We start from the raw sequence: 20,844 nt of genomic DNA, 5'->3' as shown, positions 1-20,844 counted from the left end.
AGCAGAACTTCCTTCCATTTTTGGTCTAAGGGAACATTATAGATTAGTGATAAGTTGTCCCAGAATTTTAAGGGAGGGAAGGAATTTGGAAGAAATTTTAGGAGGCTTATATTTTATGTGTGAAAAGGTTGTTACATGCTGCTTTTTATAATGAAAGAAAACAGTGACACTTTCTTTAGATCAGCAAATAACATCTTTGATTCCATCTCTAAAAGTAGCAACTGTGATTATTAATTGCCTGAGAGAGATGATGATACTGGTAAGGCAAGGAGTGTGATTTTTTTTTATTTGGTTTTGTGGGTTTTTGCGTTTTAATTCACTGTGAGAAAAACTAATCCTTCAAAGACCCTAAACTCCAACAGTGCTAGAGGCAGAGATCCCTTTTTTCAAAAGCATGTCTTTGCTCAATGAAAATTCAGTAGAAACTCCATATTCTTTCAGTTTTAATATTCTGTCAATAACAAGAGGAATTAAATGTAGTATGTTCTTGAATATGGTTATTTTCTAAGCTATATTGATATAAAACAAGATTTAAGTATTTGGAAAAAATTGAAACTTTCCATGGTAGTGCACTTAAAAAGCTGGAGAACAGACGAGGTACCAAAAAGCTTGCTACTTTAGATGACTTAATGAAGCAAGCAAATGACAATTCCCTAAAGGAAAGAAAATGCCACATTACAGTGAGGTCCGTCTGTCTGCACAGTGAACACTGCTGAACTTACAGGTGGGACTCATGTATTTAATTTATTCTTGCAACCCATTGTGCACTTTAAATATCAACTATTGCCTCCCCTTGTTTGAAATTCTGCTTTCTTGTCAATCTAAAATACCTGACAGGATTCTGACGTGTGCTCTTCTCCCTAGTTCAGCATCTCCCTTTGTGAAACCTTCGTGGCGTGGATGCCGTGTTCAAAGAGGGGGGAGTCTCCTTGAATAAAGGAGAAGATGGAGGTGCCAACAGTCTGCAGTAAAGATAATGGTACTCATCACTTTTGCGTCTCTTTACCAGTTTTCTTTCTCTTTGAAAAAGTTGTATTCCTTGGTCTCTGTAACTCTTCTTCCACTGAGTCACGTGAGAGGTGAATGTGACTAAAGCGTTATTACTTAATTGGAATGATTCTTGGTGTTTATTGGTGCTATGCAGTTAACTCAAGAGAACATCAGAAGAGAATATCTGGCATTTGGTTCTGGCTTATAAAGAAAGACAAGAGTTTTTTGTTGGTTTACCTCTTCTCAGTAGAAGGTACAAGCTTGAACCCAGGCTGATGCATGTGAGATTCCCTGTGTGTTTTTCACACAGGTCAGTTGTAACTTGTTAGTATTGACCTAACCCTGCTGGTTAATAACACAGTAAAATAATTCTTTTGCAATAGAGTTGATTGCAGGGAAAAAAGCAAAGCAGACAGAAAATGTTGGTGCATTTGGGAAGTGTAAATTGAGGAAAGGTGCTTTTTGAAGGCCTGGGTCACTGTTTGGCTTTGGTTGGTCTTCACTTTGTACTGAAGTGTCTTGCGCTTTTCTGTTTCTTGGGCTCAGGTGTATCTCATGTTCTGACTCTAGTGCTGCAAGAACTCAGCTTGCTCTGTAAGAGAGATGTCAATGGCGTTGGCATGTTGTATGACCTGCTCAGATCCCGCTGGCTGCAAGCGCTTTTAAAGGTAAAGTAATATGGAGCTGTGAAAGCAAAGGTTACCTTTGAACAGGAGAACAAGCTCTAGGGAATAGCTAATTTATTTTGCCATATCAGGACAAGAAATGCTTATTTACACTAAGTGCTGATAGTCCCAAAGTCAGTCCTAATATCAGTAGTCAAGGTGGCCAAAACCCTTTTGCTCTAAAGGAAATGTCTTGGATATTGAAACTCTTCTACCTTGCATGTCTGTACTAAGGCCAGGGCACAGAGACATAGGCTGAACACAGTGTTGATCTTTTCTATTCTTAAATCTCTGTATGGCTATGAATCCCACTTTTGGGCTTGTGAAATTATATTTCTTTTATTTTGCATTTCACTGATGCAGTTGAGGATTTTATGTTGACTGGTGTTTCTATCCTGAGCAGAACTGTATCTCTGAAACAAATTCTGTACAAATTCTACTTTTCCTCTAACAAGGACTTTTAAAATCTTATAAATTTTAAAGAAGAAAAACTTGTAGTGGATAAGAATGTCCGTAAAGGCACTTTAAATACAGCAATTTGTTTTAAGTTAAATTTACTTAGTTAATTGTGCCTGCAGCTAGAGGAAGGAAACACACTACGGATCAGAGAATTGACACTATCAGGCTATTGATCTGTGTAATCAGCTTTTCTTATTGGAAAATTCAAAACTACAGGATAACTGGCTAGCTAGTTGATAATATGGAAAGGCAGTGAATTTTAGACTCAATTCCAGATGCATTAGACATTAAGGATTTAGATTGCAAGCTCTTTGGCTCCAGCTGGACTGAGAAATTTCTAGGAATACAATGTTGTCCATTGTGTGTTGTGCATGTATCTATAAAATCATGTGAACAGATCATTGTTGTCATTGCATTTTGTCTGTCATGGCCTGCAACAGATTTATGAATGCCTCCAGCACTATCTTGGAAAAAGACCAGTTCCTGTCACGCTGCAGGCACGTGCATTGAATCGTGAGGTGAGACTGTGTATACAGAGTTTATTGCTTTACTTACCCATGCCAAATGAATCTACTTAGCTGCAGGTAAACGTTCTGTGTCTCAGGTGATGTCTCACGATATAAAGCTGAAAGATTCTCTCTTTGCACATTTTTAAAATTACTCAACAACCCTTACTGTGTCAAGGGGGAGGGCCATGAGAAATGGGTACAGCTGTGCTCACTGGACTACAGGAGTCCTGGCCAGTGCAAGAAACACACAGTATTTGTTTTAACCACTGATGAGGTATTTTTATTTGCATGTAACTGTGTGGTTCAGTATTAGGGCTACAATCAAGCAGTCTGACATGAGGCCTTTGAAAAGCTTTTTTAGATTTTTCTGCTCATTATAGCTGATAGGTTCTTAATCTTTTAATTAGTGGGAGAATGAATGACTAAGTAGAGAAATTGAGACTAGTGATGGAATTGGTTGAGGGATAGGAGCAAAAACTAATTTAGAGCACATGGCACTGTGCCTGACCCAAATTAATCCTGACTGAGTGTTGCACAGCTGTGGTCATATTGTCCAGTTCCAGACCAAACCGTATGGACATCCTCTGAGTCATAGAATGTGAGGGGCTTAACCCTGTCTCCATATCATACTCCTCTAATTTCAGTTAGAGCTTTCTAAGCTAATTGTCCTCCAGAATCCATCTCTGTGCTTTCTCTCTTACGTTTACAGGTGGCAGAGTTACTGCGCGAGGCCCCTCCATGCGGGGAGATCAAAGAGCTGAGGAGACTCCTGCGCGCTCCACACTTCAAGGCAAGTCCTGCCTAAGGAGAGGAAAAGTTGGCTCACAGACCTGTCGGCATTTGGAATGGAAATGGATGGGCAGCTGTTCACAAGAGCTGGCAAAGCAGCCAGAAGAGACATAGTTAACAAATCACAAATTAACCTGGTTGTGAAATCAAACGTGGACTGTGTATCTGAAGCACCTGCAGTGGGCTGTGTTTTATTGAAGGGCTGTGTTTGAAAGATGTTTCTTACAAAGTTTTCAATTATGGGCAGTTGATGCAAACATGTATAACCAGATTTTTCTTGAAATTGCAAAGCCTGCATTCTTTACCCTAGAGCTCCAAACAGAAATGTTTCATCTTTTCTTTAGTTTTCCAGAAGAAGCATGGAGAGGAACTTTTCCTAAAACTTTATTTCGTGGTTTAATCTTCCAAGTGGAAGAAAGAAAATATCACTGTGTGCAAGGGATCTGTGTTGACATATTAACTTATTCACTGATTTTTGTTTTCTGACCAGTCACTGTTTAAAGCTCTGCTGTTGTCTGACCTTTGGTTATGGGTTGGTTGATTTGCTAGGTTTTGTTTGTAACAGGCATTGCTATCTGCTCATGATGCTGTGGCCCAGAAAGATTTTGAACCAACCCTTCCACCACTGCCAGACAACATACCTGAGAATGAAGAAGCTATGAGGATTGTCTGCTTAGTGAAGAACAACCAGCCTTTGGTGAGGGAGCTTTCTGGTATCTGTCAAATTATTTTAACTTAGACAAGGATTGATAATGCATCAGATGCAATGCACACTGGTTTCTTTCCAGGAATGTCACTGGGATTGTGTGCACTCTTGTCCAGTTTTTACAAAACTGCAAGAATTGCTGATCTGGGAAAGGGCCTTAAGAGCCCATCTTAGTCCTGCACAGTGCAGGTGGCCAGTGCCTTGTCTGCTTGGGGTTTGAACATTTGGCAGATGCATTTTCATTACATGGGATAAAACCAAACTGAATTTAGAGCTATTCCCTTGGCCAAGATAGAAATGAAGGGAGGAGAGACTCTGAAAGTCCTTTAGAAATCATTTGTGCTCATAAGCAGCAAACACTGTCTGGCTTAGCTAATGTGTTTTAGGAGAAGATAGCTGTAATATTGAGATTGGCTGTAAGAAATCTTATCTATCAGTGAGGTTATTTCAGTGTGATGGAAGTTGTGGTAAAAAAAGCTGTGTCTTTCAGTGCCTTTTTGTTGTTGTGAAGATCAGACTTGTGATATGGAAGGAATCTCGGTGGGGTCCTTCAGTGATGAGCGTGTTTTCTCTTTGTTCCTTTTTGCCAGGGTGCCACCATTAAACGCCATGAGCTAACAGGGGACATCACGGTTGCCCGTGTGATCCATGGTGGCCTGGCAGACAGAAGTGGTATGTGGAATTTGAAATAAGTGGTACATAAAAGTGAATTTGAAAAATAAGATATTTGAAGTAAGATAACAGCTTAGCTTCTGCAATTAGTGTTCCACTATAGAGCAAGAAGGCATGTGCATTGGACAGCTCTGTAAACAGTGATACACTGCAGTGATTTGATTGCAGCTTCATTAATTTTCAGATGAATGTGCTGTTTGAGTCTGAGTTGAGATACAAACCCAGTTTCCAATAATTATTCTTGGCACCAATATCTGGATATCCCAAACTGCAATGTAGTATGAATACCAGCACGTTCCCTAATGGACAAATGGAAAACATCAGTCACTTGTGATTCTGTAAGATAATGAGCTTTAAGGAGTATGTAGTAATACTTTTTGGCACCAGTCTACTAAACACTTTGGCAGCATTAGGTGCTAAGCAATCTTCCAAGGAGTTTCCTTGGAAATGTTACTACTTTGTCATGCTGGAATTGAATGTGTTCCATGTCCCTTAGGAAATGCAGTGTAATTAAAATGTAAGACATCAGAAGTAAAATTCAACTGTAATCATTATAAAATCGTTCCTTTTAGTATTTTCTGGACTTTGTACAGAGAAGAAAACCCAGCTTGTTTAAAATAGCTGATTAAGTTCTGAGTTTGCATAATGTTTTAACTGAGTTAAAGGAAAATGGAAAAGAAAACAATGTTGTGAAGATTTTAGTGTAAAGGACAGAGAGGATTCTCAAGACCTCACACTATACATGGAGTTTTTGAGGGTCTGATTCCAAGTGTCACGGTCTATTACTATGATGGGTTGAGCTAGAATAGGTTCAGAGGTTACTTTGGGAAATGAAGCCATATTAAAATGTTAATGCTACTTTTAAGGCAAATCATTACCAGAATGTAAAGATGTTGTATAATGGGGGTGGGAGGAAATAAGAAAATTGAATCATGCAGAAGCTTCTTGTGACCCACAGAAGTCTGCAATCCCCTCCAGGGGCAATGCAGCTTAAATCCAAAATGCCTTCCTGCACACCTGGTGTATGGAAACTTTAGATGCTGGCTTTCCAAGCTGTGGGAGATCTGTGTGACCCTGCCTTCCCTACCCAGGATAATCCGTGCTGTGATGGGACTGCTGCTGTTTTCATGTTTGCTCTCACTGTAGGGTTGCTGTACGCTGGAGACAAACTGGTGGAAGTAAATGGAGTTCCCGTTGAGGGACTTGAGCCTGAGCAAGTTATTAATATTCTGGTATTTAATATTTTTAAAATATTTTTCTACTTTGTACCTTAAGGTTATCTGTATGCTCTCTCTTTTACACACTCTCTTTCAGGAGAAAGTCTGAAAGCTTTAACAGAAAATTTAGATTGTTTCCTTACTGTTTCCTTACATCACTTGTCTAACCAGACCCTGCTGCTAATTTAAACAAGATTTCAGTAGAAAGATTTGGTATGAATTAATGCTGAAATTATATATACTTATAATGAAACATTGAATTAAAAAGATTTAGCAAAACTTTGAGATTTCATTCTTGAGTTTGTTTTGGAAAAAATATAGCATTGATACATTGACTCTACCTAAATTCTATCTGTAATACAGACATTATTGTAACCTCAAAGCCATGTTGTGTTAAGCTGCCAGTTTTTAATAATTTATGTTGAATACCTACCATATTTTAATTCTTTTCTAATCACTTAGGCCCTGTCTCAGGGGACAATTATGTTCAAATTAATTCCAGTTTCTGATCGGCCTGTCAGCAACCAAACAACAGTAAGAAACATTCTTCTTCTTTTTCCAGATTGTTACTGCAAATGGTTACTGCAATAATGCCTAATTGTGTGACACAAAGAAATGATGTTGCCTAGAACTTTATTGCAGTCCTTAGAGTGTTACCTTGCCTTTATGGCCACCTCTCAGCTGACATCACTATGTTGTTGCTGAAGCAGTAAAGGCAGGAAGTGGAAATGTAGTTGTGTAATGAGGCATTTTCAGAGTGATCTACAGGTTGAGGGTCAATTCTTTTCATAATGTATGAGATGAATTGTTTTTTCCTTCCTTAATGAACAGATAGGGTTTGGGGCTTGATCTGTTTTTTAAAACTTGACTTCATCATTAATTGAGTTTAAGCTGCAGCAAAATCTGACCCTGTGATTGTAAAGCTCATGTTGCATCTGTTCTATCCTGTCTTCCACTTACTCTTGTATATTTTGTTTACCAGCTTTACGTCCGAGCAATGGCAGATTACTGGCCCTTGCAAGATCCTGCCATACCATGTGCTGATGCAGGTTTGCCTTTTAAGAAAGGTGAAATACTCCAGATTGTGGATCAGAATGATGCTCTCTGGTGGCAGGCTAGGAAAGTTTCAGATCTCAGTGCCTGTGCTGGACTCATACCCTCAAATCATCTTCTGAAGAGGTAAAGAATTCACAATTTTCCTGATTTCTAGTTAAAAAATTAGCCAGTTATTCATACTTTGTAATTTAAATTTTCCCATGTTTTATAGCAGTGTGATTCAGAGGGACATCTGACAAACATCTTTCTTCTTTCTGTTCTCCAGCTTCTTGCTCTCCTTCCCTTAAGAGCATCTATGTGACAACAAGCTTTTGAAAGCACCTGCATCATCTTAAATTGCCACCTAAGAAGTTGGCAGCACTTGTCTAGTGTCTGTGCTAGTTGCTAAGACATCTAGGGGAGTGTAGCAGCTGAAAGATTTGTGGAAATGAAGGGACTATTAAGGACCATCACCTATTTAAAAAAAAAAATGACAGGGGGAAGAGAGGGATACTAAAAGTAAAGTATTTTTTAAAAAGATTTCCTGTGATGCATGAGTGACCTCTTCAGCTTTAGTCACAACCAAGTAGACCTGATTAAAAGAAAGGAGAGAGGAAAAAAACCCCAAAATGCTCAAGGAAGAACAAGGATCTCTTGCCTATTATTTTCTGCATAAATAGCCCATTCTTTTTACACTACACACTTTCAGAATTGGAGTTCTAAACTGCTGTAGCACACTTCTCAATTTGATCCTGTAACCACATGTCCTGTGTGTGTGTCAGCCCCAGGATAACATAGGGCTGTGCAATTGTAGATGATAAGCTCCACTTTGTACTCTAATAACCCTGCCTGTGGTCTGTGTAGTGAAAGTTGAAATCAAACTGGGTTTGATTCAGGCTGCAAGCAGGAGGCTCTGTAGTAACTGAGGCAGAAGTCCTACTACCCCTGCCTGTAGCACAGTCTTCTACTTCCCGGTATCTGTGCCACAGTATGGCTTATATTGCTGTCCTTTCATGTAAATTCTAAATACTTCTGGGCTGCTGATTTGGGAATCGCCTTTCACTAGTTCTGGTAGCATGTTGCTTTCTTTTAGGACTCTGCAGTGGGCTAAAACATTGGTAATGTTTCAGTTCTTGTTGTCCTTTCTCAGTTCAGTACTGATTCATCTTATATGTAAGCAGAGAATCTGACTAGAGCATAATGTGCTTGTGGTCTGTTTTGTTTCTTTAACTGTGATAAATTTATTTTTATGTAGGAAGCAGCGAGAATTCTGGTGGTCTCAGCCCTTCCAGCCCCATCTCTGTCTCAAATCATCAATGTGTGAGTGAAAAGTTACTTGAATGGTACAGTAGGAAAGAAAGATCTTGTCTTTGTTTCAGGGATACTGAAATAAAAGCTCATACAATTCAGTTTGATCCAAAGATGATGTTTCTGGAGCGATATTGTAACCTCAGAAGTGTGTTAACTATCTCCAGAGAAACAAATCCTTAATGATAATTGTACCTGGAATATTGGTGGTGGAGGTGGCTGTTTCCAGTGTACTTGGGATCTCACTATGAGAGAAGCTGTGAACTGAACTTAGTTAAAGTCTGTAAGGTGTAGGAGCTCAGCAGGAGAGCCAGTTCTCTCTAGGATAACTGAGTGTAAATAAGTCTTGAGGTGACAATTGTAGCATCCTGGCTTTCTAGTTCTGCACTGAAAAGCACAAAGCAATATTCAGAATGTTTCTCTGTCATCAAAGCTATTGAGAGAAAGCTGGAACTTCTGTTCTTGAGGTCTGAGATAAGCTATACTCCCCTTTGGTTTATTCACAGTAACAATCCAGTAGAAATAATAACCTCTACCAGCTATAACTTTCTGTATACATGTAATTATTCCCAGAAAAAAAAAATGTTCTTCCTGTTTTCTCTCTTCCCATTTTCTTCTATGGTTCTTTATGGAAGTACAAAATTTTTCTCCTGTGATAAATCCCAGAGGGAGTATGTTTCATTCCCTAGGATTCTTCTTGCACTGATTGCTTTGCTTGTTAGAGCTGAATCTCTCTTTCACCATAATTTTATTGCATTTTAACTGCTTCAATGGATATGCTGTGAGCAGTAAGCACTGTGGAAGAAGGTAGGAAATCAATCTGGACAGCACTGCATTTCTGTACCTGGAACCAATGTAGCAATATGGCTTTAAAGGCTTTTTAAAAACTTGTCAGAAATGAGGCATTTTGATAAATACAAGCAAAAGAAACCCAAGTTCTTAGCATGTTGTGTGCTTGACATAATTGAAATTCAGCCTTTTTACACCTGGAAAGGTAGATGCTTACATTGTCCTAAAATGGAAACTTTAGCTGTGCATTATCTGTTAGGGAACTGACAGTTTGGGTGGGTTCTTTGGGGAAAGAAAGGCAACATTGCCTCTTTTTCTTTTCCTCTCCCTCTTTCTCTCCTGAGCAGCTCTGAGAGAGCATTTCTTTAAGGGATACTCATGGGCAGGATGGGGTTGACAGACACTGATGATTGCCCTGTAACTGCAAAACAGCTCCCACTGGGCCTGTCTGGAGGGGCACAGGAACAGAGCACACAAACAGTGCAGCATCCTGAGCTCATGTGATCACATCTCAGGGACGTGAATGGATGTGGGCTGGGGACTGAGAGGGAGCTGAATCCACCTCTTCCTTTTCTTCCTTGTAAAAGGAATAATAAAATCAACCAAACATTAAGCTACACTCAAGGAAAGCCTTTTGGGAAGATAGACTTCTAAAAGTTATAGGACAAAAAATTCTATTCCCTCGTGTTAATACTTAATAAATAGATATTTACTGTATAAACAGACTGACAGCCATGTTAAACCTTTCATTATTTCAAGAGGAGAATTCAAATTAGGCATGTTTGCCTCTCTACCACATGTCCTTCAGAGCACTCATTTAAGAAGAGCCTTTTGCTCCCTGAAGACAAGGAACATCAGTAAATTGGAGTTAAGAGTTAAAATCCTTAAAGATGTCTCAATCTAAGATGATCTGAGCTTCACGTATTTTCTTTCTGATGTCTCAGTTCAGTCTTGTAAGATCTGCAGGGTTGTTTTTCCTCCCCAGTGTTTTTCTTATTCAGATGAATTTTTTTCCCTTGTGTTGATCTGTAGAGGACGACATGCAGATTGACGAGAAGTGTGTGGAAACAGGTAACTGAATTCACTTGAGATTATTTTATTTGCTTCCAGGAAGTAGCTAGTGAAAAGCCTTGTTTTATTTCCCAGATAAAACCACTTATTCTCCTCGTGAACTTAATAATAGAAAATTCTATTTGTCATACCCTGGAATCCTCACCCAGTATTAGTGCATTCAGATGAGCTATATGCAGTTCAGGTGTGCAGTACTTATGGTCAAGCATTGTGCTGAAAAGAAGACCAGTGCAAAAATCCCTGCTTGAATGAGATCCAACCTCCTTGATGCAGGTTTTGCACTGTGGTGTTATGTTATCATCATTTTTTGCCTATTGTATATTTAATGCCATGGATTATTGTAATCTTGGAGAACCCACACAAGTCATTGTCAAGAAACTGATCTCAGGAGAATGGGGTTTTAGGCACTGGGCAGGAATAGGTTTTCAGATGTGAATACTACTTGTGAAAACTGTTAGCTGGAGTTTCCCCCTAAAGCAGCACAGCTTATTCTTCTTTCTCCCAAGGTAATTCAGAAAGCTCTCCTGGAGGGATGTGATCCTGTAGGACTGGGTGGGAAGAGATGAAGCAATTAATTTGGGTATGGTGAGCTGTATTTTGCCACCGCAGAGTAGATGGATCTGAGGAAAGTATGTGTGAGACAGACAGATAGGAACTGGAAAACTGATCTCTGATTCTGAAATTATTTGGAAGGAAAATAATTAAATTTTGAATTTGTTTTAACACCTTTGCTGTCTGGATTACTAAACAAGATGAAGAAACATTTGAGTCAGGTGAGTTCCTCTGACCTAACTCTTAATCCCTTGCTATTGTTCTGCTGAGAGAAGGGTGGCCAGAGATGTACAAGCGTCTCAAAAACAAGCAGATGACAAAAACCAAGGTGTCATTTTAGCTTCAGAAGGTGTTCTTGCTTGAAAAGCTGTTACATGAAATCCTGTTGCCTGAAGTCTTCCTCTTGTTTTCCGATTCCCTTAGCAGTAAGGTTTTTGTCCTGTTATGCCACAAGCGTGAGTGTCTCTTCTCGTGCCTCAGCACCAGGTCTGGTCATCAAATCCTGCTCGGTTATACCCGTGCAAGCTGTGTGCACTGATGTCAGTGGATAATTGGATTATTTCATGGTAATATGGAGGCCTGAATCCCCACTGCCTCTAAGAGCTGACGTGGTAAAGAGGAAAGCTGTTCCGGCTTCCTGGTTGTGTCCATGGATGGCACACAGGGAAAGAAAATGCTTATAAAATTAATTATTTATGTCTAAAAGATAAAACCAAGCCAATATGGGATTTTTTTTTTTTTTTTTAAATTTAGGAAACAGCTACCTATTTACAGTACATTCAGAATTCTGCAAAACTTATGTCTTCTGCAATAAATCATTTTTCCACTAAAAGAACTCTACTGCCAAACTCCTCATTTGAAATATTTGGTAATCTTGTGGAGAAAATGTCATTCGACCTTATGCTTGCTCTTCCCTACTTGCCAGTTGCTTCTTCTTCTCTTATCGGAGGTGGTTTGTTCTCCTCCACCTCTCAAGCAATGCTCAAAGCTTTTAGGGCAGAACCAGCAGGTCTCCAGGGCAGTCTTTTGTTTCCAGGCTAGGATGTTTCTGATTGCTGCACTTGGGGATTACTGTAGCAAATCCTATTCACTGCTCAGTGCTGAGTCAGCTCTCTGCTGCATCCAGACAGTCAGAGGAATAAAGGTGCAAATATTTGCTATTCTAGATTTTAACCAGTAGTTGTAGATGTATTTTGCAGTACAGTACTGACACAGATGCTGCAGTTGAGTCTCTCATACTTTGAGAATTAAGACTTCACGCTGAAAGAGGCATATTTTAGATTTAAAGTCTGCACTACCTGTTTTCTACATTCCCTAAATGCATTGGGCAACACTGGTTGGATTTTTAAAAAAATCATAGTATAGACTGTCTTCTCAAAACTAATTGTTTTATGTCTGTCTCTATCTGAATGTGCAGAGGAGCTTAAAGAAGGTAACATAACTTTTTTATCCCTGTCTCCTGTAAACAGTAATCTGATAGAATTTATCTGTGTTTATTGCTTTACCAGGAACTACCACTCTTCTTGCAATAGCCAGTAGCTGAGTTGCTTGTTCCCTGTAGGATTCCACACTGCACTCCAATACCATAGAACAGAGTGTAGATAAAGCAGAAATACATAAAAATATTTGAATGCTGGCTCAAGAGACCCGAAGATAGAAATGATATGGGCATATGTCAGCTGAACAGTACTCTGAACATTGCCCTGAAGGAGCAGTTTTGTGCCAAGTAATTTTTTTCTACAGTCATAAACAAATTTTTAGGCCATGTAGAAATGGAGGAATAAAACTGTATTGTAGAGGTACAAGTAGTGAAGAGTGCATAGATGTGAAAGATAACTAATATCCATCTAATTTGGTTTCAATACTTGCATGCTTATAAGAACTGTAAATCAAAGACTCTAATGCTAAAAGCATTTACTGCTTTTAAAGACATGCCTATGTCTTCTGTATCTCATTCTTGCTTTAATGAGGCCTAAATAAAGGGAATACACCATGTGAATAACTACATGCAGGATTAGGGGGAAATTAGGAGTCCTTTTGGAAGAAAAAGCTGAACACTGACACCATTTTTTCTTCCTTGCTTATACGTTTTCAAATCATCTTTCTAAAACAGTTTCTAAATTTTTAGAGTATTGATCTATTGGGAAATTGGTATTTTTGAGCCTTATAGAAGAGATTTAATTTAAAAAAAACGCATGCAGAATTTTAGAAGTCTCACCTGAATAGTAAAGCCTTCATGAGGAACAGCATGAGAATGAGGACAAAAAGCCTCAGAGGAAGCAGATTAGGCTGACATGTTGGAGCACAGATGCAAGTTGCATTTTCCAAACATGCTATTGGGCAGAAAGTTAGTTATAATTTTTTAGTTTCTGATTTTGAGGTAATGACTTGTTGGTTATTGTTTTTACTAAAGAATTCTTGTAAGCCATGTTTCACCTGAAAAGCTTAAAGTAGGTGAAGGTTTTGTCACCAATTTCAATTTCAAACAATTGTCTGGCATCTAGTTACCTTAGGAATGAAACATGTAAAATGGTGAGTTTCAAATCTAAATAAGAAAGTACCACGACTTTGTAAGTTTATTTTTTCTCTTACAGAAACATGGGCCCTTTGAATTGGTCATTGGTCATGTGAAATATTCTAATATTTTGTATTATGGAATATTGTGCTTTTTAAAAATTATATTAGGCATGATATTTCCCTATGTTTACTGAAACTCTTTTTTTCCTTTGGAATCAGCAATAATTGTTATCCATCTAATTTATAAGCCTTCACTGTTGCTTTTTATTTCATGAGTATTTGTTCTTTGCATTCTAGAAGAGGAAGAATTTGGTGAATTTGGTCAACGAGTCTTTATTGGTATGCAGTGACTAAAGATAAGTAAGATAATTGAGACTTGATCTAGATTAAGTGCTTGTCTGAGATTAAATAAAATGCTTTGTTCTTTATATCACCTAAAGACTTACTAAATGGAATTCTGCTTACTCTGTTTTCCAAACTTGAAGTCTCTTTCCTCCTAATAATGCTAATTCTCTCCACTTACATCTGCCTTCCTGTTAGGTTTCTACCAAGACTTGACCATTGTTATTTAAATTTGACTTCATGATTAATTTTGCATAGTGTTTTCTGTCATCCGTTGAGAATAATCATGAGGGCTCTCGATAGAAAAGCAGACCTCTATGAGAAGTTTTCAGAGTTGGATGGTAAATTGGGGCCACAAACCTCTCCCTGATACTAAACCTTAGTGACCTTTAAAATACACATTCTGGAGGCTGGAGCAAATGTTCCCAATTTGCTTCATGGGAACGAACCAGACACACTATAAAAAGAGTTGGCCTGTTCCTTAGGGATGCTTCATGTAGTCAGAGACTTCTCCTTCGGCTTGTTTTGAGGATCTTTTGGTGGTCTTTAATTCTGGTCTGATTTTCAGGTGACTTTTGCCTACTCTTTAGCTGTCATTTAATGCTCAGCCATTCTCTCAACCTGTCAGAGCAAACGCAGCAATGATACTCACTACCATTCACCTTGCAAAAAGCTCACAAGGAGTACTCTGTTTGTGGCTTAGGAAGAGACCCCTCAAGGTACAGAACTAGTTGCCTGCATCTGGGGTGTGTTTTCCAGTCCTGATGTGTTTGCCCTCACAGCTGGTTTCCGCAGGAGTCTGCGTCTGTGCCGCAGGAAAGCCCGGGCCAACCAGCAGTCGTGTTACACGCGGTGCCCCAGCAGCTGCTGCAGCTCCTTTGCAGCTCCCTACGAGGAGGTGGTCAGGTACCAGCGGCACCCAACGGACCGCAACAGGCTCATCATACTCGTGGGTAAGGGGTTCGGCACCTTCTCGGGCCACAAGGTCACACCTTGTGCCAGAGGGGAGCAAACAGTCCTGATCTGACAGCTGGGGTTTCCTGCAGCTGATTGCAGCAGTTGCTGACTGTGCAGGTAGCTCTCAGAGCAACACTTCAAGAATCATTGTAATTTGACCCCATTATTTGTTTGAAGATTCTATGTAAGTATCATCTTCTTTGCTTGAGATAATGAGTGTTTAAAATAATAATAATAATAAAGTCCTTAGAAGAAGCTGTACAGTTATGATTGGAGTTTAATAGGGAAGCGGTTCAGTTTTATATTCAGTTGGGACTGAAAAAGATGAGAAGCCATTTGTAACTTATTAGAAAACATTTTTATGTGGAGGCATTTCTACAACCAGTGTTAAGTGCATAGATATGACAACAGTAAGAAGAGTGTTTGAAATTTAACTCCAGACTAGAACAATCCCAGTCATGGACTGCATGGAAAGTTAAAGATGCCTTTAATAATGCTTGCTATAGGAAATACTGTATTAAGTGGGCTGCAAGCTCCCAAGTGGACTTTGATGACAGTGGCTGAAGGGAAGCTGCTGTTCCTCAGTGTACCAGGGTGCTCATAAAGCAAACTGGGTAAAGGCAAATCCACTGTCCTTTCTAAGTCTGAAATTATAGGATAATTTTTTTTTTCTTTTAAAATACTATTGCTGAGGTGCCTCCTGGGTACAGCTGTATTGCTGGGAAGTGATTTGTACCCTGTTGGTAATATTAGTTGCTTTTCCAACTCTTCAGGTCCCCCAGGAGTTGGTGTGAATGAACTAAGGCGAAGGCTCATCACCAGTAACCCACGAGAGTTTCAAAGTGCCATACCTCGTATGTTGTGTTTTTCCTCCTTCCCCCACTATCTCCTTCAAACATAATTAGGAAGTGCCAAATAAATCCCTCTTGCCTTTGTGCATTCACACACTCTTTGCTTTATGGCTGTTTCTTCATCTCCATTGAAAGCCAGTGTTGTTTGCTTTCATAAGGATTAACTTAAAATATGATCTATCTCATTGTGGCAAATCAAACAAAGGTATTTTCAAGTCCCAACTCCTGAAACCCTTGGAAGTTTTATGTAGGTAAATGTTATCTACATGATTTTGTTTAATCTTGATGTTTACTTTTCCTAGACTTAAAATAAAAATGTTTCTTGGGGATACTGTAAGTTCATAGTGTTTAAGTGATCAGATATGAGAATGAAGGCAACAGAAGCTGGTGCTTAATAGGCTTTGCAGCTTTCCTTATTAGCCTTCTAGTCTCAGATGAGACTTATGCAGCTTAATTTCTGACGTAACAACTGAAATTGTTTCTACCTGTGCTTAGTTGGTTCTTGTGAATTAGATAACCAAACAGGGAATTATGGAGCTGAAGCTAGTTGAAAAATCCGGACTTCTTTTGTGCTTAAGGTCCTAGATATAGGGAAGGTGCGAGTTGGGAAAGCTTGTGGGATTTTTCTGAATGACCTTTAATTAATTTTACCTCAGAGGAGTAAAAATAGTTGTGCTACTAGTTCCAAAGCAGTTGGTTTGAGTCAGCTATTTGGATTAAAGTACTCTCCTTCCATTCCAAGAAATACAGTTGTGCATTGATAACTTTCAAGGCCCTGCCACTGGGAAACTATTAGAGTAGACAGGGCTTTTTCTCTGGATTAACAAATGGAAATAACTCATGTTATTATTTAGGAAAATACTGATTTATAGTCCTCTATGAAGTTCTCATTTTCATTTATAAAATTACAATAATTCAGTTTCAGCTGATTTTTTTGTGTGTGTATCTCCTTTCAGACACCACTCGTGTTCAGAAAAGTTATGAAATGAACGGTCGTGAATATCACTACGTATCCAAGGAAACTTTTGAAAACATGGTGTACAGCCACAGGTGAGAAGGAGAGATGAATCACATTTCTATTACTTAACATGATCCAAGAAGACACAGTTTTGTATTCTGGTCCCACGTCTGGGCTCCTCCACACTTACTATGAATGTTTGGTGTAAATTTGGGTCAAACTACTTGAGACAGTCACTTCAAAGACTGTGTTTGAGCAGTTGCAAATGGTTCCTCCACACTTAATCTCAGAATCCTTCTAAAAGAAAGTGGGATCTCTAGTCTTGAGCTCATTAGATGTCTAAGTTATGAGTTAACTCTCCTGGAAACCAGACTGTTTTGAAAATTGAGCAGTGAGTCAAACCTGTTCCTGACCTACAACTCTGTTGCAGGATCTCTGCAGTGATGACATGTAAGCAGCTGAACTGTAAGGGCTAAACATTAAAAAGCTGTCTGCTCCTTTCTGTACATAAATAATCTCTCTAAGACAGACCAGCTCAGCACCAAAAGCTACAGTCATTGAGCTGTGCCAAGTGTTTCGAGATCTTGGATTTATGAAGTTATTTGTAGTATGTAGTTGACAAGCATCATTAAAATCACAACCTCTAAATACAAAATCTGTAACGACATGATGAGTAAAAAATGCATGATTTGGAGATGTTGAATTGTAGTGGTTTTGATTTTGTATCCAGCATAGCTGGGGAGAGCAAAGGTGAAGGTCGTTCATCAGTGTTCACTATGTTTTATGACCATTCAGTCCTGATCACTGGATTACATTTGAAGATTTCACCTTTAAATGGAACCTTTTTGAGTCTCAAATGCTCTTTCATTGTCCTTCTCTGTCACCCGTTACAGAATGCTGGAGTATGGGGAATACAAAGGGTACCTGTATGGTACCAGTATCGATGCCGTGCGAACAGTCCTGGAGGAAGGGAAGATCTGTGTCATAGATTTAGAACCACAGGTGAGTGGGAAAGGGGCAGGGAATCTTCTGGAAGGAAAAATAATTTTCTCTACATTCTTGAGCTATTGGAATGGTGTTGCTTGTTTTTTGCTTTACCTCATGGTGCCTATTCATAATAAATTATTCTTTGCATAGGTCTTAGTGGGGGGTGGTACTACAGTGACAAGTATGTCCAGACAGTTCATTTGTTTTCAGGCCAGCAAGCTGCATGGCCAGTTTGGATGGTATAGAAATGAGTTTTCATGCTTCCTTAAAGTAAAGATTATTTTTTCATGTGAAGATTTTTGCATGAGATTTCCTCCTCCTCCAAGCCCTGTTAGTTGAGAATTCTCTCCTTCTGTCACCAATCTCTGAATACCTTCTGGTAAAAGCAGTAACTATTAAAGTAATCAAGCATAAGCAGGGCATTATAGTGTGCTTCTTTTTCTCTTCAGAAGTAACAGCTAAGAGCAAGCTACTCCTTCACTTAGACGCTATTCACATTTTTTTCCCTTCTGTCTTTGCATTGAATTTGCTGATGAAGATAAGGGTAATAAAAGCCTGGGCTGGAACATATTTAAGGTACTTAGAGCTGTGTCCAGAAAAATCTTGCCAAGCTTCTCTGAATTACTTGTATATTTAGTACTTGGGAGCTATTTGGGTTATGGTGTTTCAACATATTTTCTAACCAAATATAAAGAGAGACACCATATCTCAGTAAACTTGGATATTTCCCTCTAATTACACAGAGTCAGTGTGTTGGAGCTTTAGGTTAGCAGTGGTTTGTGCTGCTTAAAATAGATGTTAAGTTACATGACCTGTGGGGGTACTGCTCCAAAACTCAAACCGCTGTAAGAGGCAGATCAGGTCACACCTCAGTCTTCAGATCTAAAAATCTCCTTGGGTTTCTTCTGTTACATTTTTAAGCAAAAGGGAGAAAGAGATGTGTTGGATGGTGGGGTGTGTAATCTTGCCACTTGAACAGATGTGCCGCTATCAGTTTTTTAGGGTGTGAATTTAAAGGACAAGTTTTGGGAAGGGTATGAAGAAACAGCAGTGAGTTAAGAGAATTACTGCTGAGTTGCATACTTGATTTTAAATCTAGTGGCTTGACCAGCTTTACATGCTATGATTTTTTTTTTTTTTCTAGTTCTCTCTACTGCTCTGCAGGAATTTGAAAATGCTTATTAGCATTAGGGAATGTTACATAGCACAATGATTAGAGAAAGCAGGATACTTTCTTCCAATATAGAACAATAAAGGTGTACTTGTTCTAAAGGTAGCTCCCCAACAGTTAAAAAAGCACAGGTTTCAAGTGCATCTTTTATGTGGTTGATTGTAGAGATCTGTTAATGACACTGTTCTGTCATTCACTGATGTTGAAAGCATCTCCTAATAAGGTTACCAAGCAGAGTTAAATGATCCTTGTATGGTACAGTTGGTTAACAATATCTGGTCCAGGGATTGTCAGTGACGCCATTTTTGAGTAGGTGTTCCTGACAAAGATACCTCCTAGGTCTGGAGATGACAGCATGTTGTAACAACTGGCTTTTTATGGGAGCAAAAGTGGGATGAATCCACTTGAAATACTTAAACTTCCTTTTACTCTTCATTTGTAGGGCATACAATTAGCCCGGACTCATGAGTTAAAGCCCTACATTATATTCATCAAGCCACCCAGCATAAGCTGCATGAGGCAGACCCGTAAAAACGCCAGGATCATTACGGACTATTACGTGAACATGAAGTTCAAGGTGAGATTTGGGAATAAAAGAGAACTGAGTTTATTAATCTGAGACTCTGTGTTTAGAACATAATGCATTCTACTGTCCTACAGTGTTAACTCTTAAAAAAAGATTATTGTGTCTTTAGGATCAAATCTAATTATTCTTGTCTCATTTGGTTAGGATCTTTTTCCCCCTCCAGATTTGCTTTGAAGCATAAGGGTTGTAATTTGTATCTAGGGGGCTGAGGCATTTTGCTTCAAAATGTCTTTAAAGGAGAAGGTATTTTGCGTATTTTTGTTTTAATTAACTGCCTTGTGTCAGTATTTGAGTCAACACATACATTTACTCTTTGCACTGAAATACCTGGAATGCACTTCATTCATATATAGTTCAGTAAACTATTTTTCCACATATTTATAAGAATGTATTATTATTTCACATATGCTTAATGGCAGTATCCGTATCAATTCTATACTTAGTTCTATAGATAAAACACAAATCTGGCTTGTAGGAAATGCATATTTAGAATGATATAGTGCTTTGCCACAATTGCTCCCATGCAAATCATAGTCAAGTTTAACATCTTAACATTTTGAAGACCACAGTCCATAACTATATGGAAATGAATCATAATGGCTATGACAGAAAGAAACATAAACACTGGAGAAATAAAATAAAATCTGGATCAGAACACAAGTGTTAGTGGATTTGCCTTCCAGTCCCTGACATTCTCTGCTGAAATAAAGTAGACTGATCTATTCACCTCTTGTTTATGGGACCCAAGAGCTTTGGAGGTGCTGTGCAGGTATGTTTCTCTATGCAATTTTTTTAAGTTTTATAGACTTACTCTGTCTCACAGGAAGAAGATTTACAGGAGATGGAAGAATCGGCTAAGAAAATGGAAGCTCAGTTCGGTCAGTTCTTTGATCAAGTGATTGTGAATGACAATTTACAAGACGCATCTGCACAGCTGCTGTCTGCAGTACATCGTGCACAGGATGAGCCCCAGTGGGTCCCTGCAACATGGATATGCTCAGACACTCAGCCCTAATTCTGAGCAGGAGGCAGCTTCAGAAAGATTACAGCTTATGTTTTACTTCAAGAATAATCCTAATGTCAGGATTGCAAGAATTTATCTTTGTATGTAAGGGATTTGGAAGAGGATTAGGAAAGAAGCTGCTACAGGAGATATAATCATACTACATTCTGTGTAGCTCTTGAGCTTTTTATGTTAAAGTTGCATCCACTTTTGTACAAAAGAAAAAAAAAGGAAATACTGTGAGCACTCAATTACAAGAATAAAGAAAAATCTATTTTGTTGGATGTATTTGTGTAATTTGCTTATACATAGGTTCAGAAAAGTCCTTTCTTTTTATCAGGTACTGTGATACCTGTACATTCTGGAAGCCCTTACTCTCACAAACAATATTCAGTCAGTATTCAGTCCAGAGTGTGCTCTTTTAGCTTACTGTCTGTGAGCAGAGAGTGTTATTTATGAAGGTAGTGGTTTACTGCTAGTCCTTTTTACCTTTTAAGGTAGGAGTGGTGTTGGCATAACATTAAGTTCTCCAGAAACCACAGTTACCTTCATAATACATGTAATATGTCTTTTGTTTTGTTTCATCAACTCCAGTGAGTACAAACTGACAGAACCTGGACTTAGCAAAGAGGGGAAGTCAGAAACCCTTTCTCATACTGGTTTGCTCTATGGTAGCACACTCTGCTCATCAAAGGGTGCTTGTGGCAAGT

The 20,844-nt window shown here is 38.8% G+C and overlaps 1 protein-coding gene across 1 annotated transcript; it reads left to right on the top strand.

The window, feature by feature from the left end:
* Positions 1-335: 335 nt before the first annotated feature.
* Positions 336-20,421, top strand: MPP4 (membrane palmitoylated protein 4). The gene is given in 22 exon segments (XM_027880132.1): positions 336-902; positions 905-979; positions 1,537-1,658; positions 2,555-2,632; positions 3,333-3,413; positions 3,978-4,109; positions 4,709-4,790; positions 5,937-6,022; positions 6,470-6,541; positions 6,990-7,186; positions 8,298-8,362; positions 9,140-9,157; positions 10,172-10,210; positions 10,963-10,983; positions 12,180-12,194; positions 13,577-13,618; positions 14,404-14,574; positions 15,352-15,432; positions 16,386-16,479; positions 17,281-17,389; positions 18,988-19,122; positions 19,955-20,421. Coding segments are annotated over 22 exon segments (2,076 nt in total). The 5' UTR covers positions 336-733; the 3' UTR covers positions 20,147-20,421.
* The last annotated feature ends 423 nt before the right edge of the window (positions 20,422-20,844 follow it).

The sequence above is a fragment of the Empidonax traillii genome, unplaced genomic scaffold (assembly GCF_003031625.1).
Source record: "Empidonax traillii isolate 1590-97213 ecotype Southwest subspecies unplaced genomic scaffold, ASM303162v1 scaffold65:size4453928, whole genome shotgun sequence".
NCBI classification, from domain to species: domain Eukaryota; kingdom Metazoa; phylum Chordata; class Aves; order Passeriformes; family Tyrannidae; genus Empidonax; species Empidonax traillii.
This window is presented reverse-complemented; position numbering and strand designations above follow the sequence as displayed.